The sequence below is a fragment of the Mustela putorius genome, unplaced genomic scaffold, assembly GCF_011764305.1.
Source record: "Mustela putorius furo isolate JIRA1106 unplaced genomic scaffold, ASM1176430v1.1 tig00003988_pilon_pilon_pilon, whole genome shotgun sequence".
In the NCBI taxonomy this organism is placed as follows: domain Eukaryota; kingdom Metazoa; phylum Chordata; class Mammalia; order Carnivora; family Mustelidae; genus Mustela; species Mustela putorius.
This window is the reverse complement of record NW_025422127.1, coordinates 17,698,807-17,719,643: the sequence shown is the minus strand read 5'-3', so window position 1 is coordinate 17,719,643 and position 20,837 is coordinate 17,698,807. Positions and strand designations below refer to the sequence as shown.

The 20,837-nt window shown below is 46.1% G+C and overlaps 1 protein-coding gene across 18 annotated transcripts in view; it reads left to right on the top strand.

Annotated features, from left to right (window-relative positions):
* The window catches only part of MICAL3 (microtubule associated monooxygenase, calponin and LIM domain containing 3), a 215,417-nt gene that overhangs the window by 146,298 nt on the left and 48,282 nt on the right, over positions 1-20,837 (top strand). For all 18 annotated transcript variants that reach the window (XM_013046424.2, XM_045071701.1, XM_045071703.1 and 15 more), the window contains one exon: positions 17,289-17,484. In XM_013046424.2, the coding sequence (XP_012901878.1) occupies positions 17,289-17,484 (196 nt within the window). The remainder of the gene's footprint in view (positions 1-17,288; positions 17,485-20,837) is intronic.

Below are 20,837 nucleotides of genomic sequence, written 5' to 3'. Positions count from 1 at the left end.
TAAGGTGTTGTGCTTTTAATTTTTTTTAACAAATGTTACCATTCTTATTTAAGAGAATAAATTCCAAACAATCTTCGGGTTTCTGAGTTTTTCTTTTCCTTCCCTTTCTCCTGTTTGGAGGGTGGGAAAGGGGTTAGCTTAGGCAGATCTCAAGAGTGGGCCTGAAGGCCATTGTGTCTAAGGACTGTCGCTTCTGAGGTAGAGTCAGGAGAGAGTGTGGATGTAGTAAAAATGGGGGAATGGGGTGTTTACACCTAAAATACAGATGGTCGTTAACAGAAGGGCCTCTGTCCATGGGGGTTGGCATGGTGGAAGACATTTTGTTCTGTAGCAGCTGCAGGTAGAAGAGACCGAAAAGGTGCCACCTGTGCCCCATAGGCAGGCAGGCAGCATGAGGGACTTGAGGGCTAGAGCAGGTGGAGGGATAGAAATTCACGTGGAGCCCATGTCTGCCATGGGGACACGGAACCAGAAGCTTGCCCTTCCTGTTCCTGCCTCTGGCAGGCCACTTGGGGAACTGGGAGCAGTTATGTGTCTCTCCTCTGCTTTAAGGCTTTTGCCTAAGGCACAGTGACCTCACTCCTGGTGACACTGAAGGTTTTCTGTTCTCTCCAACTGATGTCCCTCTCATGCTGTCTCTGCTGTCACCTGCACACTGAGCTAGGATATCCAGTTCTGCTTAGCCACTCACCCTCAAGCCAGGAGAGATGAGCCTGTTGCCTTCTCCCACACATTGCTCTGACCTTAGCAGTGGTAGCTTCTTGTGTCGTGTTGGCACGCCAGCCACAGTGGCACAGCCCAGCTTTGTTGCCACATTGGGCCAAAAAAGGGCACCAGGTAGGGGAGCACTCCACACCAACTGACTCTAGGAAATTGGGTATCTATTGTTAAAAAGGCTGCGGAGCCTCCTCTACTCAGAAGCAGCCCACTTAGGACTCTGGGTTCTCAGGCTTACCCACAGAATAGAGAAACCGAGTGCTGGGTTCTCTTGATATCTAGATTATCAGATTCCCCTGTCAGGGAGGGTCTGTATCCTTCCATAGCTTCCAGTTCTGTCAGAACACTGTTTGTACCATTTTAATCCTCAAAGCATTCCTGCAACAGAGAATTTGAGCCCTCATTCCCACTCCCCACCCAAGTCTATAGTCTTTTGCACCCCTGTCTCTGAAATAAGTCTCTCAGTATCCTGGTACCTACAAAAGGCTAAGAGGAAAAGAACTGGGATGTGGGGGATGCAATAAGTGACAGTGAATAATTGACTAAGAATCGATAAGGCTAGATCTACATATATAATTGAAGAATTTTAGACCTTTGCTTCTGTTGTCTGTCCCATGCCCCAGTAATAAAAGGGGAGGAAAGCCAAGATTGTTTAGAACAGGATACTGAAGCATCTAACAGGAAGGCAGTGACAATGAATGTGATTCTGTGCCACCCATTGTGAAGACCCTGGACGAGTCCCTTTGGGTCCCAGTTTCTTTCTGAAACTTCTTAAAATCCATCCCCCTGCTTCTCTTTAATAAATTCCCTGGAGATGTCCGTAATTGAGATACTCCCTAGGAGAATCCTGTGGTGTAGACGTGGAAGCAGTACAGGCAATGAAAATGGGCCACTCTCTATTTTCATACTGAAAAATAGGGCAAGATAAGGCCATGTAGGACCCAGGTCCTACAAGTGTCCCCCTTGAAGTACAAATAAAAGAAAAATGCCCAGGTGGGGCTGTCTTAAATGTAACAGCCAGGCATAGATGTCAGGAAGAAGCCTCCCTGAATCCCATCCCCTTTCACAAAGCTTCAGAACCTTATCCAGATTCCAAAACCAGTCTTTACCTTGGAACTCCGATCCAGCCAAGCACCCAGCAAGTGCCAACAAGTAGATTCGTCATAATGAAATGAGGGGGAGGGACATCAGATTGGCGCTCCCTATCTTGGTTAAGCCATAGGGTTGCTGTGTTCTTTGCTGTGTTCTTCTCTAACTCCTCTCTCTCTCTCTCTCTCTCTTTCTTTCTCTTTCTCTCATCACTGCCCACAATTCTCAGCTGTGTGTTGGCTGCTGATGCCTCTTTCTTCACAATTGCTCCTTGTCTCTTCAACATGTACATTCTGGAGGGGGTAGGCTTTTGGGCAGAAATACCTTCCATACACCTGAGAAGAGAGGCGGGGCTCCAGCATATGTGACTCTCCTTCAATTACTTCCAGGTTTCACTAGCCACGTGAGCACCATTTCCTTTTTTACTTCCTGTGGATCAACTGCCGCATAACTTTGTGTAGTTAATGAACATTTTGAATATTTCTAAGGCAGTTCTGTGGCCCTTCAAGAAGGACAATGGGCAAAAGTTTGAGTCACTGCCAACACCCAAACCCTAACTCAGGCTAACTAAACTCAACCTTGCCTTTGATGTTGTTCTTTTCCTCCAAATCTATATGTACACGTGTAGCCAGAGGGCTCCCAAAATGTGAAGAAGACTCCCAGCCCTCAGAGAGGGCCCTTATTGACATGAAAGGGGGAGTTTGGGGAACATACTTCAACAGAAAGGGAGTCTAGGGCCCCAGCTCTGCCTGGCTACAGAACAGAGTCTCTTGGGGCCATGCTAGGAGAATTACTAGAAAAATTCTTACAATTGAGTCAGAATTTCTATTGGCCTCTTAGGTTTCCTTTACCTCTTCTTGCTTATTTACCCAGCTTGTGTGATTATGCATTAATCACATGAAACTGTTCCAAGTGTGCCTATTAAGTGATTGAATTCCTTATTCTGTACTTTTGTAAAATATCAGGGTTATTGCCATTTTATCACTTATTTCGTAGTTTAGCCTTATTTTGTTTAGGTCCTTGCCTGACATTATAGGTCTTTCGTAATTATTTCATAGTAAGTCACCCTGTTACCAGAAGAACTTTATACCCAGGGCCACCTGCTTCTCTTAAGGTTCAAGAGCTGTCTTCCCTGTACCCTGTGTCCTAGTGTTCCTGGGCCTCTACCAAAGACACCTCCCTGAAAAAAGAGTTCAGTTACTAAAGACCACCACTACCAGGCAAGGTCCTACAGGTACCAGAGGAATTCAGGACCTCGATGAGTTTTGGTTTCCTCAACAAATAGGACAAAATCAGAGCTGTTTCACTGGTGAGACCTAAATAAATATGTTTTCCTTCCGTCCTCATGTTCTTTCAAGGTTAATAAAACCAGGAATACTATGAAAATAAATTCCAGGGAGGGTAATCCTCTTGACATTAAGTAGCTGCTCAGAGATCAGACCTGACACTAAAAAGTGGGATTAGGCAACCTTAGGGAGAAGAGTTTGTCTCCAAAAAGCTAAACCACAGTGTGTTTCTTTCTTTTTTTTTTTTAAAGATTTTATTTATTTATTTGACAGGCAGAGATCACAAGTAGGCAGAGAGGCAGGCAGAGAGAGAGAGAGGGAAGCAGGCTCCGTGCTGAGCAGAGAGCCCGATGCGGGACTCGATCCCAGGACCCTGAGATCATGACCCGAGCCGAAGGCAGCGGCTTAACCCACTGAGCCACCCAGGCGCCCCCACAGTGTGTTTCTTAGACTGAGTTCAACCCCTTAACCAAAGAATAGCTGATATTGACTGTAATAGGATTATAACAGCTTATTTATTCATGTTTCCCTGTTTTCTAGAAATAAGTCAGGATCTAGAAAGATCAGATTAGAGAGGGACCAGCTATAAAATCCCTCCAAACAGTTTACCAACAAGAGACATATTTGAGTTAGTAGGTTCTTCTTTTAGAAGTAAATATTCTCAGGGCACCTGGGCGGCTCAGTTAGTTAAGCTTCCAACTATTGGTTTCAGCTCAGGTCATGTCATGATCTCATGGTTGTGAGATCGAGCCCTATGTTGGGCTCTGCGCTTAGCGCTGAGGCTGCTTGAGATGCTTTCTCCCTCTCCCCCTGCCCCCTGCTGTGCTCATGCTCACTTTCTTGCTCTCTTTCTTCTTGTTCCCTCTCAAATAAGTAAATCTTTATTTAAAAAAAAAAAAAAAGTACATATTCTCTCCTAGAGTTTAGTCTAAAGTGAGTTACTCTAAACCAGCTATTTGCTTGTCTTTTACCTGTTTCACCTTTCTTGGGAATTAATATTGGTAGAGAAGCCTAGGAACATGGGGACACAGAGTGCAGGGAAGACAGCTCCAGGGCTGTCCAAATCTCAGTGAAGGGTTTTGTAACCTCAGAGAAGTAGGTGGCACTGGATATCTGGGGTAACTATGGTAACAGGGAATTGATGGCCTGCAGGAGTTAACAGCTGAAGTCTTAAGGGCTTTGCCATACTGCTGAGAGCTGGCAACCATCCAGCTCTGGAACCATCCTCCATGCTGCTGGAAATACAGTGCCAAAGGGTCGTCTATATTTATAGTCAAGGGAGCCCCCTTGTCTCCGAAGTCTTTTCCTCAAATAAAAATAGAAATTAAAACTCATAGTATGCTAACTCCTGTCATTTCCTCCCTGTGATTACTACCAGCCAGTTTACCATCATAGTGTTTGTTGTATACTAACTCATAGAAAATAATGTGGGAAGACACATAGTCGTGATGTAATAACACAGCACCTCCTGTGTCCTGGGCACTGTCCAGGAGCTTTCTGTGTAGCCGTCATGTAATCTGCACAGGAGCTTGTGAGGGAAGTGTCATTTTACAGATGAGGAAACAGGCAGACAGAAGTCAAGCAAACTTGGTCAAGGCTGCATAGCTAATCAGTACAAAGTCAGGATAGAATCATACGAAAGATATGAGAGCATTGTTCATGCACTGTGCCCTACAGCTGCCCTTCTTCTGCTCTCGAACCTCTCCTGTCAGTACTTGGTAAGAGGCAAAAACACTGTTTAGCTACACAAATAAGATTAAAAAAAAAAAAAAAGGTGAATTCCCTGTATAAATCAGTGTATGCATTTGATTATTTCTGAAAAACATGCCCCCTGCCCCCAGTTTCCTGGGCAGTAATCCCAGGGCTAGGAATGTGTCTTTGGACATATATTAGTTGGGGGCACCTCGTGGCTCATTCAGTTGAGTGTCTGACTCTTGATTTCTGCTGCTGTGATCTCAGGGTTATGGGATCAGGCCCCTCATGGGGCTCTGTGCTCAGTATGGAGTCTGCTTGTCCTGCTCCCCCATCCCACCTGTGCATGCACTTTCTCTTTCTCTTAAATAAATAAATACAATCTAAAAAATAAAAAAGATACTAAAGAGAAAGTTGTTTCATCACTGATGTGTAAGGAGAGAAAGTCATCAAAAGAAATTGAGGAAGAGAATAATAATCACTGAATCAACTATAAGTAATACAAAATGGACTCCCTCTTCGTTTTCCCCATGTCAGCTCTCATTGCTCGTCACAAATAGAATCAAGCCTAAAGCTGATTATTAAGAGTAAGCCCAGAACTGGAATGTGTCCCTCCAAATGGAACGTACCCTGCCAACAGCCTAGAGGAGATGGGATTCTGTTCAGGGGGGATGTTTCTTGTTCTCTGGGCCCCAGTGTAACTGCTTCTAACTTATAAATCTTTCAGCTTATCCTCTGTCTCTGCTGGCTCGTTTGATTGTCCTTTTTAAAAAGGCCTCATGATGTTTGAGCTGCCTGACATGTTTATTATAATTGTCATTCATTGTCCCCATAGGAAAACACCTGCCTGGCCCTGGGTGGAGTTAAGGTATGAGGGAAAAGAGACGTGATCTTATGCCTCCTTTTGTACTGAGAGTTTGAGCAGAGTCACCTGTGACATCAGAGAGAAACATGGAAGTTCTTACCTATCCAAGTTTGGGCTACTTTGGTCTCAACTCACATGTAAAATGACTTGATTTTTAAGTCTTTGGGCTAAATGTGCATATCATTCTGGGCAAGCAGTTTTGGTTTTGCCCTGTTAGATAAAATTTGATTTAGGCACAGAAATTATTTCAAGAAGTCTCCTGAGCATGTGTAGACGTAGCTTTGGAAAGGGATGCCAGGACAGGGAGCTTTTAGAGCTCGTAGATAGGATGTTTTGGGTAAGTGGGAAAAAAGAAAAAAAAGGTGAGTTTTTCCACATGTGTCTTCAAGTCTAGTTTTTCCCTGGGTTTAGTGAGAGGTCTGCCCATCATGTGTCACAGGGCTATTCCAGCTATCAGCAGGCTACTGTATCCAGCTGGAGAAAGGGAGAGAAAGGAGGACTTAATCAAATGCATTTTTTTGGTCTCCTTAAATTCCTACTTCGGCCTGATAGTAGGATTGACACCCAAGACAAGTGTGGATGGTTTGGGGGGGGTGGATATGTGTAGGTTCTCTTTGAGGGGCATTGCCAAGGGTGAACAGGGTCAGCTTGTAAATGGAGTTGTACCATAAGATGAAAAGTCCAGAAGTCTCATGCAATGACTTATGGTACCTCTGCTCAGTGTGGGCCATTGGAACAAGCTCCTCACTCAGCATCTGAACATCTTCCCGCGGTTCCCTTTCTGTAGGCAGCATGCCAAGAGCTGTCTGTTCACCATGGCAGTTCTCAATTGGTCCTTCATGTATTACACTTCTATTGGTAAAGATGTCTTACCTTGGCAAGAGACATGAAGATTCATGAGCTCACTAGTCTGTGTTCTACATGCACCCCATCCAAATCAAGCCACGGTCAGAATATTTGGTGGATTGGTTGACCTGTTGGTGAGAGATTAGGGAGAGTTTGATCTAACTTCTAGGCCAGTGCTTTTCAGGCTCATCAGTGTTGACATTTGGGTCTGGATAACTCTTTATGTGGAGGGCTGGCCTGTGTATTGTGGGATATTTGGCAATATATCTGGCCTCTTCCCATTAGATGTCAGAACACACCACCTCCCAAGGGTGTGATGACCAAAGCTGTCTCCAGCCATTGCTAAATCATCACTGAGGGAAAAAGGGCGTGACACTGACATGCAATTAACGTCAAATTTATTGTTTCCAGTAGGAGATCAGGAAAGAGGGTGAGCGAGAATAATGAAAGTGATACAGAACCATTTTGGAGCCTTACAGGAGTGCCTCTAAACCTTACTGCCTCCCCCTGTGAAAATCATGAGCACCTGTGTCCCAACAGTGTACTTATTTACATGAGGGTACCCCACTAATACTGCATGTGCTATTGGACATTTACAAGACATTTTAGAAAGCAGGGTAAAAAATTAAGAATGAAGATCTAGTGTTTCTCTTCTCTACCCCAATGAATTAATTGTCCCTGTACCCTCAGAATGTACTCATCCTTCTGTGGAGATCATAGCCTCAGAGCATTGGCCTGGGTCTAAGTGGAACAAAAAGAGTTCTTAATAACAGAAAATGCTAATTTGAGTTCCAGCTCTGCAGCCTGTTGTCCTTGTCATCTTTGGTCATTAACTTCTCTGAGCCTCCATTTCCCTAACTTAACGAAATTATAAAATGAAAAAAATGCAACCTTTTTCTTTCTACTCCATAAGATTGTTGTGAATCTCAAATAAGCTAAAATATATAGAAATTTGTTTATTCAAAAGCATTACAAGAACATCAAGTATTATTACCATTGGTAGGGATCCCAGAAAATTCTGGAGTAATCAGAGTGAGAAAGTGAGTTAGGACTGTTCTCTATTCTCTGACTGACTAAGGGTCTCCTGCTCTGGTCTGTGCATCCTTTGGGATTAGCACAAGAAGCTCCACTGGGTTGTATTCTAACTGGCAGAGGCTTAGGGGAACGGAACAGTAAGAAGGGCTTGGCTCTCTATAGTCTTCAGCAGAATGATCTGGGGGGAGTTGACCTGCACTGAATGCCAGGTTTTTTGAAGTATTGTTAAGACTCTACAAGTGCTTGGCTAAATTTGGCATTGCTTTTTTTCTTAGCCTGCATGGATGGGATGTGAAGTCACCTACTAATTCCATGATACCCTGGGGGCTCTTCACTATACTAATGAAAGTAAAAACAATCCTAGATAGGGTTTACATTTTGAACTAAATTTTGAACATCTAACCCAAAAGTCAGGACTGACCAGGAGTCAGTTAGCCGTATCTTGGGCAGAACTAGGGTTATACATGGTCCTAGGCATGTCTGCCTCTGTGTTGCTTTGACCCACAGCCCCTGCCCCTACCCCCCCACCACAGGCCTCATTGCTTACGTTGTGACCCTTTTGCAGAAGATATGAGAAGAGGGCGTCTGATTTCTTCTAGGAATCAGTGCATGGAAGGGCATTTTATGGGTGACCAGAGAGCACTGGTCATTAGTAGGGGCTATCTGACCCTCTCTGAGCACTGGCTCAGTGCTCAGTGCCCCTATTCCATCAGCCTTTTATGGCCCTGTCCCCAGGCATGAAGGTTTTCCAGGCCAGGTCTCTGTGACCTTCAAACAGATGAAAAGAAAAGTATAACTGTTGTAGATATGAGTATCAAGTGGTAGTTGCAGGCATTGCTGGAGGAGATTTTAATTACTTTCCAAAAATGTATCTTCAGCTAAGAGAATGCTGTGTATGAGGTTTTGTGTCCTTACGGAGGAACCTATTTGAGAGAGGCTTTTGTGGGGATGTGGGTTTGTCCTTACTGATAGTCTGATGATAGACAGAGCCCCCGGAAGTTGAAAATCACTTTCCTGGCTGAGCAGCTGGCCATGTGTAGGCCACCTCGGAGCCAGCTTTGGACACAGTCTTGACTGAAGGGCTCTGGCACTGTGCTCTGGAGAGGAGGAAGGACTGGAATTTCAACCTGGCATCTTGGAAAAAGCACACCCAGTTTGGAATGCCTCGCCTGCAAACTCATGGTCCTTCTCTGCCTTCCACCTTTCCTCTCTGCCTCTTGTTCTTAGGTCTGCTCTTCTGGTAAGCAAGCTGCTGCCTCTAACTAGACTACTCTCTGCTGGGAAGTACAGCCATCAGTTTTGGACATCAGATTCTTTGAGGTAGACTCTTCAAACAGCCTTAACGCATGGTCTTCTAAAACGCTGGCGACCTTGTAGGAATTTCTCTTTTTCTCTGGTGCTAAGGGAAGAGTTGCTGTTTTACACGTTTACCCCTTTCACTGGTTCTATCTCTTGTTTGTTCATGGGGCCTTGCACAGCATCCAGCTGCTTGGGAGCCAGAGGCCTTAAAGTTTCTGCATTAGGTTGAGGAAACAGACCGTACATAATATATTCAACTAACTTCCTAAATTATATTGTGATATTCTAGTTTAGGCCTTTTATGCTGGTCATTTATTCAAAACATGTTATTGACATACCCACAGGCATCAGAAACACAAAGATGACTGGAATAATTCCCGTCCGTAGCAGAGCCTCTGGTTTCTGGGTGCATTCAGACCAGTGAACAGGAGATAGATACATGAAAGAGTCCTTCAGGAGGACAGAAGTAGAGCCTATAGGCAGAATTGGGAAGCAATAGGCAGAAGTAGGAGAGAAGGGATGGTCTTAGCTTACCTTGTTGAACCATCCTTCTCTTTACCTGCCTCAGGATTTCAGAGGTCAGCCCCACAGCTGGATTGATTTCACAGCTTATATATACTTAATTATACAGAATCTCATGGGTTATGAGGCACGTATATAAACTAATAGGTTAAAATATTCTGCTCAAGGCCCATTGCACAACAGTTAACCCTTCTGAGATTTTACCCTCAGGAATGTGAAGGTGGGCAGCCAGAGAAGGAAGGTAGAATATTGCTAGAGCACAGCTCTCCTGAGACTTAAGAGAAAAGACAGCCAGAGCTCTGTGCTTTGGACATGCCCACCACTTCCCAACACCCAAGAGGTCACCAGTTAGTAGGCTGACCCCACTGATTATGGAGGAGCAAGTCGAGTTTCATCTGTGAGATAGTACAACAAATGAGAAGTACATTGTCAAGAGAGCTACATGATACACTGGTAAGAACTTTTGTAATAAAAACTAGGGTATATACTTTAAGATAAACCCCTTTGCCTTGGCCAGATGTACCAGGATTTCCATCTGCCAAAAAGGTGCCTTTGGAACATACCCTAATAGTAGCAGGAAAAACAATTTAACATTAGTAAATGAACTTAAGGGTAAAAGTTTCATGGGATCACACAGATCAAGAGCAGAGGCTATGGACGGTGGAGAAAGGGCCACTCAGTAGCCTGCTAAAGGGAGGGAAGTGCCCTTAGCATTCCTGAGAGACTGTCCCAGTCTGCAGGAGTCCCCATTCTCATGTGGATGGTTATCTCTGGTGCTGTTCTGATTTGTTCCTTGTTGGGTTTTTCCCTTACTGGTTTTTGTCGTGTAATATTTAGCACAGAATTTCCCAACTCTTGGTCATTAAATATCTCCAAAGCAATTGAGCTTCCCCTTGAATCCACATAATCTACTTTTCTCTGTACCCCACATAAAAATACAGTTACCCCATGAAGAATAAATTGTTCATGAGTAAAGGGCAATTAACAATTCCGTCCCACATGGTTTAGTGGAACAAGCTCAAGCTTTGGCATAATAGAGCCCTGGGTTTAGTCTTGGGTCTGCCTCTTTGAACCTCTGAGCATGTTACTCACCATCACAGAGACTCAGGTGTCATAGTGGTAACAACCGTGACTGGCTAGCATGATGTGACAGGCACTGCCAGCGTGTGCAGCATAGCTGTCGCGGTGATTGACACAGGCAGCTCTCTTTATTCCTCCATCACCCCTGCTCCACAAGCAGATTCTGTAAACTCCTCTTCCCTGCCAGCAGGAAGCCAGAGAAGAGTCTATCGGAGGGTGAGTGTTTACGGGTAGAAGCCCTCCTTTCTTTGGTCTCCAAAGCAAGGGGATCCCTTTCCACAGACAGCTGCGGTGCTTGTAGAATGGTTAGTGCCCCCTCAGAATGAGAAATCTCTGCAAAAGGTATAAAAAACCGTGAGCCCAGTCAAGCAGGGTCTGATAAGACAAATGACCTGAGGGGCTAAAGAGGGAGAGAGCCCAAACGGGTAGTTCCAAGCACCAACAAACATGCAAAGAAAGGCCTTTTATCAGCCCTAGTAAATCTTTACTCCCTAAATGGGGTTCTAGGCTGGGAGTGACCTCCTGATCCTCTCAGAGGTACCAGATCGAGCAGTAAGGAGGTCTCTGAGGCAGGTGACCTATTCCGTTATTTTGTTTCTAAGCCAGGATGACACTGAATTGGCGTGGTGCGTGCTCTGCCTGCCTTTCAGGCCACTGAGCAAAAACACATAGAGGAACTATAGCTCAAAACAAGATGGACGGAGTGGGTTAATATCCACGGTGACTTCTAATTAGGACCAGCCTGGCTCAAGTTACCAGGGTCCAACTGCAGCCTAATACATTCCAAAAGGAAGCAGGGCCCAGGCCCCAGGCTTTGTCCCACATAGGAAAACGTGTCTGGGCTGGACGGTGGTGGTTCTGTTTTAGACTAGCCACCACTTCAGATGGCTTCATCCTCCTTTCCCAGTGGATGAAGAAGCATGGGAGAATATAGTTTCAGTATCGTTTCTAACAAGAGCAGGGAGAAAACATAATTAGGACACAAATTCCCCCTCATAGCCTTGTAAGGATTAGGGTTCTGTGTGAGGAGGGGTATGCTAATTTCCCAGGGTGATTTTGTGAATGTTTCTGAGACCAGTGAACAAGCCAACATAAAAGTCACTTTGACCAGTTTTGCAGTGGGTCCAGGAATTTTGATTTATACTGCCAGCCTGGTAATTCTTTCTTCAGGAGGCTTCATCTTCCTTAACACCTCCTTGAGACCTTGTAGCTCAGACCTAGTTCATGGTCTGGTGCTTTCTTTTATGCCAGATCATGGACAGGCCAGGCTTTGCACAGATGTGTGAGGAGGCCATCTGAAATGATTTTCGTTCATCCTTCTTAAAAAAGAAATCGCAACAAAAATATCCAGTAACTTGTTCAGGGAAACAGAAGTAAAAATGAGCAACCTTAAGGGAGAATCTCTATATTCCAAAATGGCAAAGGGTGCTTTTCTTCTCAAATGGTACCAATCATTTCAAATCACAGGGCCATCTCTTATTAGAACATGGCCACAGTTGACACCTTTTGATACCCTGGGTCATTGGTCTCTCCCAGCAGATAGGTGACACCCATAGTCCATCAGAGTACAGGCTCTTCAAAGGCAGAAATCTTGCCTATGTTGCCTGATGTACGCCCAAGTGCCTAGCACGGTGCCTGGCTGGAAATAGCTATTCCATAAATAATTGTTTAATGTACAGTTGAGTGAATGAATCCGAGCATCCATTCAGCTTACGGGTGTGGGAAATATGATGAAAATCCATCCTGAATCTCAGTTCACTGTGCCTTTTCCTAAAGTCCTTTTTAGACTTTCAGATTCCATTCAAGCTTTCCCAAGCTTATAGAGAAGGAAAGGAAAAAAGAAGGGGAAGCAGGCCAGACATGAACATGGTGCAGGGCGAGAAGCCCTCATATGTTCCAGTCTCTTAGCTGACATCCTTCACAATCACCTGAAGTCCTTCAGTGTGCTGGGCTGCTGGCCACCACCGCAGGAGGGAAAGGGGGAAGAAGAGCCTCCCGGGGAGGATTGGGAGGGCTCGCCTCTTCGGTGTCATCGTGTCCCTCTCATCCCTTCAGGAATCGGACAGACACAAACAACTGCTTTTGGCGGCTCTTGCACATCAGCTGAGAGCAGGTTGTTCTGTTAGGAAAAATATTTCTTTCAGGATGATGTATGGTCCTCGTGCTGGCAGTGACTGTTCCAAAACAGAGAGTCCTGGGGTCAGACCCAGAGCCTTTTTCCTATTTAGGAGACGACCCAGATCCTGGGAGCCGTTTCCTTCTGGTATGTGTGAAGCTGGAATTGGCCTCCCGTGACCTGAGATCTGACTTAGTGAGGACGCGGCCTTGGAAATCATTTCAAAACTTTCACCCGTGTTGAGCTGGAAAGTCCCCGTGTAGTTGCTGTTGCGCTGAAGCATGTGAAGTGGAGGCCAGGTGGGCCCTGGCCAGGCAGCCTGACCCCACTGCTTTGCCTCTCACTTGCCAAACCCACATCTGTCAGCTATTTTTACAGCTGCGCTCCGATAGCCTTTGCTTCCACGTGCCCTTCATAGAGAGGGGGAGGTCCTGTGTCTGTCACTGTTATAGCCACTGCCTGGGCCCCCTCCACTCTTCCTTCCTTTGATACTGTAGTTTATCATTGCCACCTGGTTAATGCAGCACGTAGCCCCTTGCCATATCACAGAGAACCAAACATGCTGCTTTTGTTGATTTTTTTTTTTTTTTTAATCCCTGTGGCGTTTTGAGGTTATGGGCTAGGAATGTTAAGCATATTTTGGCAGTTGGTGAATTTTGGATACTTGCCGAGTATCCTCTGAGGTGCCACATTCCCTTTGGGAAAACAGAACCTCCCTGGAGCCTCGGCCCTCAGGGAGATGTAATGCCATGCTCATGTTGCTCAAAGCTCTGGGTGTGTCTAGCTCCATGTGGACATGGACCCAGTGGGCATAGGAAGACTGGAACAATGAGGCGACTCTCTTCCTTCCACCTCAGTTCTTACCAATTCTCCAGTGGGACCCTTCTAACAGTTTTCATGAAAAAGCATTTTTTCTCTGTAGGACTGATGTATGAATGATCTGAATAGTTCTGAGAGCCTCTCGCTTCGCTATTGTTGATTGTGGCCAAGGCCAGAATTAAGTCAACATTTCCCCTCCCTAAAGCCCTAGACTCTGCGTTTGGTCTGCCAAGTTCTGTTACTTGATGATTACTCCACAGAGCTTATAGAAACCCCAGAGAAATAACTTTGGAAGGAGGACAGAATGTCATTGCAAATGCCAGATCCTGTGCTCTAAGATGCTTTCATATAGTTCTGTGTCCCTCATGTTGAAAATTATAGTGGGGAACAGATAACGGTGAGGAGTCCCAAAGGGGAAAGCAGAACAGGACTGTGTGGATTAACGCTGCCCTCCTTGGATTCAGATCTTGGCTCCACTGCCCACTAGCTTTGTGACCTTGGGCAGGTTGGTTAATGTCTCTGAATTTCAGTTACCTCATTTGCAAACTACTACCTAGCTCCTCGGATTTTCTTTAAAGCTGGTTAGGCTAACACCATATTCCTCCACAAAGTCTTTCTTGACTCCCCTGGGGGGTGGAGCTGCCCTTTTAGGCGCTCCCGTAGTTCCACCGTGCGGCATGAGCTGTGGTATGGGATACAGCATACTGCCAAGACCCCTGAGCGAGACTGTCTCTTCTGTGACTAGCCTACAGCTCTTTAAGAGTAGAGAGTGTTTTAAATCTGCTTTGTTTCCCAAGGTTCTAGTTGAATTTCTGGCAAACGGTATGGTTTTTACCTGCTAAAAACAGGCATCACTTCTGGAGTGTTTCTTTCCGTGAGTATATTTGTTCAGTCCACCTTGATATCACTTGTATCTGAGTTGATGAGTGTTAGTTGTTTGTTACTCCTGAAGTGATCATTCTTGTTCTTTCTTCTTTCCCTAGGTAAAAGATATACTGGTTTTTACTCTTTATCTGTGGAGTTCCCCAAAATTTTATACTTGGGTAGTGGCTTCACATTTATTTCACTTTCTTATTTGCTTTCTGTTTAAGGGCATTTGTCAAAAATACATGATGGGAAGGAAAATATCAAATGATACTCTAGTCAGGGAATCCTTAGCCTTCTCGTGTTTGTCATGCTGGGTTTTGCTGAGGGGAAGGAGCAAAAGACAACAGGGAGACGGCTATTTGGAAACGATGAGCTGATTCGGGTAGAGCTGGGGGCCAGATGTGGGGAATGCTATAGGGGCTTCCACCTGCTCTGCTCCCTTGCCTTCCTACCTATTCTTCCAGATGCCCTGATCCTGCATCATAGCTTATACTTCAGGGGCCCTGAGGTCTGCGTTGAAGAATGGACCAGGGATGTATAAAATGTCCCAATGGGGTTTATAAAAACTAGGACAGGTGGGCATTGCACAGGGCCCTAGGGAGCCCAAGGATTCATGCCATGACCCCATCATTAGAAGTTTCGTAGATAAATGTTTCCTGGGTCTTATTTATAGTAAAGGCTGTCTAGTAAATTTGAAAGATGCTATTTGGTGGAAGATCCAGGTAAATCTGACAGATATGCTAAGACTTTATTCTGTGACTGCTTGGACACACAGAAAGTTCTTTCTAATGACAATATAGAGAGATCCAGAACATTGTACACAACAAAAGTGCCAGGCTTCCAGAAGATTTTCTGTGGACCTGTTGTGTCCCAAAAACTACTAACTCAATAGTCCCACCGCTTTCCTTTAGTCCTACATTACAGAGATTCTGGCTTCCCCTGATAGCCCATCTGTTACCCAACACCAGGTCAATATGATGTCGCCTGCTAAATAAAGCCCAGTGTCCTCTCTCAGAGCTTAGAATGTCATCAAAGGCCACATGGGCCCTATTCCCACCCCGGTCTCTTCTCTTCCTTACCGCGTTAAGAATACTGCCACTAGAAGATCTAATAATACCAACCGGCCATTACAGGCCATTGTACCTTAACTGTCGCTGTACCCTCTGCCCAAAACTCTCTTCCCATCTTTGTCACGTGACTCTTGCTCACAATCCAGAGCAAATGGACACAACCTACCTACACAAAAATACACACTAAGAATGTTACTGGACATCAGTTATAGCACTTAACCTGTAGTTGCTGGATTCTGCCCAAGTGCAGGGTTTAAGTAGAAGAGAAAGATGATGGGTTCGGGCGCATGAGAGTCGGCACACACACGTACTTACGTATATATGTATATAATTCCATCCTGCATTTATAATAATCTAGTAGGAGTTGAGGGTTGTCCTCATTTATAGATCAGGAAATGAGCTCTTGGAAGTTACGTAATTTTCTTAAGATCCTTCAGGTCACTCGTGGTCACAGGTGTCTAGCCTGGATTTGTCTGATGCTAAATATAAACCTACGTCATATTACAGTGAAGACATAGAGTAAAGAATAAATACAGTGGGCCTCTTCTGACCCAATCTGGGATAAAAAGGCACATCAAAAAAAAAATAATGATGGATATTAAGGAGGGCACGTGTTGTGATGAGCACTGGGTGTTATATGCAACTAATGAATTGTTGAACACATCAAAAACTAAGGTACTACTATATGCTGGCTAACTGAACATAATAAAAAAAATAATGATGAAGGAGTTAATAAGGAGGGAGACAGGGAAATTTCCAGATTAAGGGAGATGAAGAAAACACGGCAAATACAACACTTAAGTTTTTGAAAATCCGTAAGTCATGTTGGTACTCAAAAAAAAAGAAATGGGAAAAGTTCTTTGCAAAGAATGACAATGGGGAAGGAATGATACAATTTTTAAAATCCCTGTTCATCAATCGGTACTAAAACTCCTGGGTGGAAGGATAGTGGGGTAGGATAGTCCCATGGTTTGTACGTATCAACTCCATGGATTACTTATTAATTACAAAAGGGGAAAATACCTCTTTACAACGGAAAGATGGTTGGGCACCACTTTAACCAAGCAGTCAAGCTGATGTCACCAAGAATGAGACGACCTGGGTGCCTGGGTGGCTCAGTCATTAAGTGTCTGCCTTTGGTTCAGGTCATGATCTCCGGGTCTTGGGATCAAGCCTCACATTGGGCTCCTTGTTCAGTGGGGAGCCTGCTTCTCCTTTTGCCACTCCCCCTGCTTGTACTCTCTCTCTCTCATTTCTGTCTCTGTCTCTCTCTCAATAAATAAATAAATATGGGGGGGGGTAAAGAAGTGTGAGGCAACCCGACCATATTCCTTCTGTGTGCCGTGGAAGGGGCACAGCATCACCCACGTGGTGTTCTTCCTAGATGGGAAGTGTTTACCATGAATCTAATCACAAGGAGATAGACAAACCCACTACGTGACAAGTTCTGCAAGCAGCTAGCCCGGACGCCTCCATGGATCAGCCAGAAGCAGTGCATGAACCTTGACTGGGTCCTGGGTCATCAGGGGGTGGGCAGCTGGCAGGACCCCCCCTTCTCAGTAGAAGCTGAGGTGGGCGTGGTCGGTGAGAAGCTCCTCCTTAGGGTCCAACCCAAGTCCCCTTTCCTCCTCCTCCCCAGTCACCATCACCTCTTCCCTCCGCTGTGCATGGATTCAGGGCTGATGGAGAAGAGTCAGCCTGGGGCAGCCATCTCGGAGCATGACTGGGACAGTCATCTCAGGGCAGATGTGCTGTCTTCCTGTTTCTCCTGCTCAGGGAAGGGTTGCCGCTCTCACCCTGCAGTCCTTTCCTGGCCTGTGTGACCTCATGGACTCCCTGTCTGGCCCCCATCCCTCCTTTCACTGAAATGAGTGGTGACTGCCATGGATGCCTTAGATATCCTTCTGTTGGCGCCTCCTCCTTCCCCGCATACCCCCTCCATCCCTCACCACTTGTGGTCATTTCCCACTTTGCTTGTCTTATAGGTTCAAGTGTGAATGGTCTGGAAGAGCCTAGCATTGCCAAGAGACTCAGGGGCACTCCTGAACGGATCGAGCTGGAGAACTACCGCCTGTCTGTGAAACAGGCCGTGGAGCTGGAGGAGGTGCCCGAGGAGACACAGGCCGAGCACAACCTGAGCAGCGCGCTGGACAAAGGTGCAGAGGAAGACGTGGCCAGCAGGTCAGCCTGTGCCCGGGGGCTGCAGCCCGTTTTCTTGTGTGTTGCTTCATACCTGTGGTTTGTCCTGGCAGCCCCTTCCCCAGATGAATGTACCTACGGGGTGAGGCAGCACTGTATCCCCGGCAGGGGACCTGGGTGCCACCTACCAGCTATGTGACAATAGGCAAGTCATATAACCTCTCTGTGCCTCCATTTCCTCATGCATGAACCTTGACTGGGTCCTGGGTCATCAGGGGGTGGGCAGCTGGCAGGAGTGAAATGAAGGCAGTGCTAGGAGTTGCCTCACACAGTTGCTGTGAGGGTTAAATAGTAAGAAGCGTTGGAAACAGTATGTGGCATGCCTGTTGATGGCAGTTGCCTTTATTACCCCTTTGCATGGCACCGGACCATTTCCAGAGGACTTCTGTATCCATTATCTCACTTGGTCATCACCTCCCTTGGTCATCCTTGCCAAAGTCCTGTGAAGTAGGCCAGAGCATACATCTTACCACTCCATAATTACGGAGACTGCTGGTGACTAATACTAGGATCGAGGGTTGACTAAGACTCAGACTCAGGTTTCCTGGATCCAAGTTCAGGATTCTTCCTGTTTTCCCTACTGCCTGCTGATCTCCCCGTTTCCATGCAGTCCCCTGTCTCTTTATCTCATTAGCCAGTAAGAATCACAACCCATGGGACGTAATTCAGAGATTTCAGTAAGTATTTCTTGGACACCTACCATGGGCTTAACACTTTGCCATTCATTGAGAAGGTAACAGAACAAAAATGACAGTCCCCGCTCCTGCCCTTGGGCTGTTGACAGGTTCACTGGAGGGACAAACCATGCGCAGAGGGACAACCAGAGGCCTGAAGCAGTGCGCTGGGTCAGTGGCAGGGGTGTCAGGGTTGGAATGAGGGGCTCCTGCTATGACCCCAGGTCGCCCGGCAATCTTAGGGAAGCCACCTCACCTCTCCAGGCTTCTTCCTTCCTCCTCTAGCTGCGATGGAAGGTAAGTAAGGTAAAGAGGTAAAGAGTAGAGCAGAGAGCCTGTGTCCCAAGGCTGTAGACACAGCCAGTGGTTTTTTGGCGTGGCCATGCCAGTGTTTTCGTGATGTTTCAGTGAGTGATGCCTGAAGGGAACATGCACCCTGCAGCCCCCACAGGCCTCCTGAGTCCACTGTCTTTGCCCCAGGGCCTCACATTCATTACTACCCAGGTCTGCCAGAGTCAGTACAGGATTCAAAGTGCTCCATGGAAGATGATCAGGGCCACCAATAGAGAACAAGATGAAAGATGGTGTAAAATCACTATCAGTCAGACTGTCCTGCAGGGCTTCTGGGATGAGAGCACCCATGGTGTCTCCCAGACTGGTGGAGGCTTTCCATTAACACTGAGACACACACTGGGTAATGTATAGCCAAGATTTGCATTCCTAAAAAGTTCCCAGGTGATGTTGTTGTCTAGGGACCACACTTTTCAAACCACTGCTCTAAATCTCCCAAATTTCCCTGATGATAAGGGCCACCTGGGACACTTGGTACCAAAGTAAATCCTGGACCCTCCCCTGGAGTAACTGAGTCGGTGGGCTTGAGGTAGGGACCAGGAGTACCTGTTTTGAACACACACACTGCGTGAGTCTTATGGGTGTCCTGATTTAGTTTACCTAAGCAGGCACTACTGGCCCAGACCTGATTAGCTCCATGACCCTTCCTTGAAGTAGGGGAGGGAGGAACATCTTCCAAAGGACACCCTAGAAATAGTACTTTTATTTTCTCTGGGAGAGAACAGGTGCCTAAAGACAAAAGAAAACTAGGGGTTTTCTTTGTTTATTATAAGATATTACTTATTTATTTGAGAGAGAGAGAAGGGGAGAGTACAGAAGGAGAGACAGAGGAAGAAATAGACTCCCTGCTGAGCAGAGAGCCCAATGCGGGGCTCAATCCTAGGACCCTGAGATCATGACCTGAGCTGAAGGCAGATGCCTAATGGTCTAGGCCACCCAGGTGCCTGGAAAACTAGCTTTATGATTTTAGTTGCTGGGCAACTTCATCCCAGGCAATGAAGATGGCTTGGGCGGCACCCATCTGGTGAGAGCCTCAAGTCAGTGAGGGCTAGAGCAAACAGGTGCCCTTTACAGATGGGGCAGCCAGATCACAGAGGACTCCCCAAAAGTCCATGACAGGCAAGTGCTAGTTTTGTGACGGCTAGTTGTGGTGGAAGAGGCTTGGCCCTCCATTGGAGTAACGCGATAAGGAGAAGCCCCTTCTTCAAGGTTGACATAAATAAGTGGAAATTCCTGACTGGTCCTCTCTCTCCCTCACCCTTCCCAGTGGTCTTCTCTCTCCCTCACCGCTTCTCCAGCAGAGGCAGTAATGGGAGCCGTCGCTGAGCAGGATGCTGCTTTCAGCACGGATTAAGTTTCCATCGTGCCACGATAGCTGGACAACATCCATCTTCTCAAGCAGTGTGCCGAGCGGTGGAGTGTGTATACAGTTGTCAGAGCAGATGAGATCTAGGAGTGGGTACTCGGATATCTAGAGTGGATTCATTTAAAAATGAAAAACCACAATTTCCTATTTTCCCTTGAAAACCACCCAAGAACTTCAAGTGGTATTTCGCACAGCAGTCTGCCTCAGTCACCGTAGGGCCTGCCCAGATTTCCAGTCTCCACTTTCTGAAGTTGGACCCAGGCAAGCAGGAGATGGTCATGGTCTTTTTCCGGGGTTTGGCATCCTGACAGCTGCCAGTGGCTGAAGAACTCTGGGGTTCTTGGCAAACCATCCAAGAGGGCGCAGTGTGACAAGGGTGTGGACACTGGTGGGAATCTTGACCTCTCACCCAACCTCTTTAAGGTTCACTGGCCTCATTTGTGACAGTGGGGATGTTAATATGTCCTAGAGTCCTAGAGTTATCGTGTCCTAGGGTTAATGGGTAATTAAATGACCTAATTCATGTGAAGTGTTTTGTGCCACATGGCACTTTTTAGAGCTCAGGGGGCATTCACCATCACTGTTACTATCCTTGGCCCTTCCCTCCTGGCATGGCAGACTCTCTATTCAGCACATTTATTAAGTGTGGAGCAAATCTTGTTTTTTTAGAATCTTGTCCACATGCCTGCTGGTCTGGCTTCCTCCTTCCAGGCTCCATCATAGCCTCAATGAGAAGAAACTCAGGGAAAGTGCTTTAAGATCAGGGATTGGAAGTACCATAGCAGGGAGGATTTTTGCAAGATGTTCTTCTAACTGAAAGGGTCTACTCCTTTTGATGGACTTCAGAGGTCTCATCTCCATGACACCTGTGAATTTAGGCAGCAGCTTGCCCTGGCTTTGCCTCTTTGGACTGTGCAAGGCCGCGTGGTAAGCCCTGCAGCGAG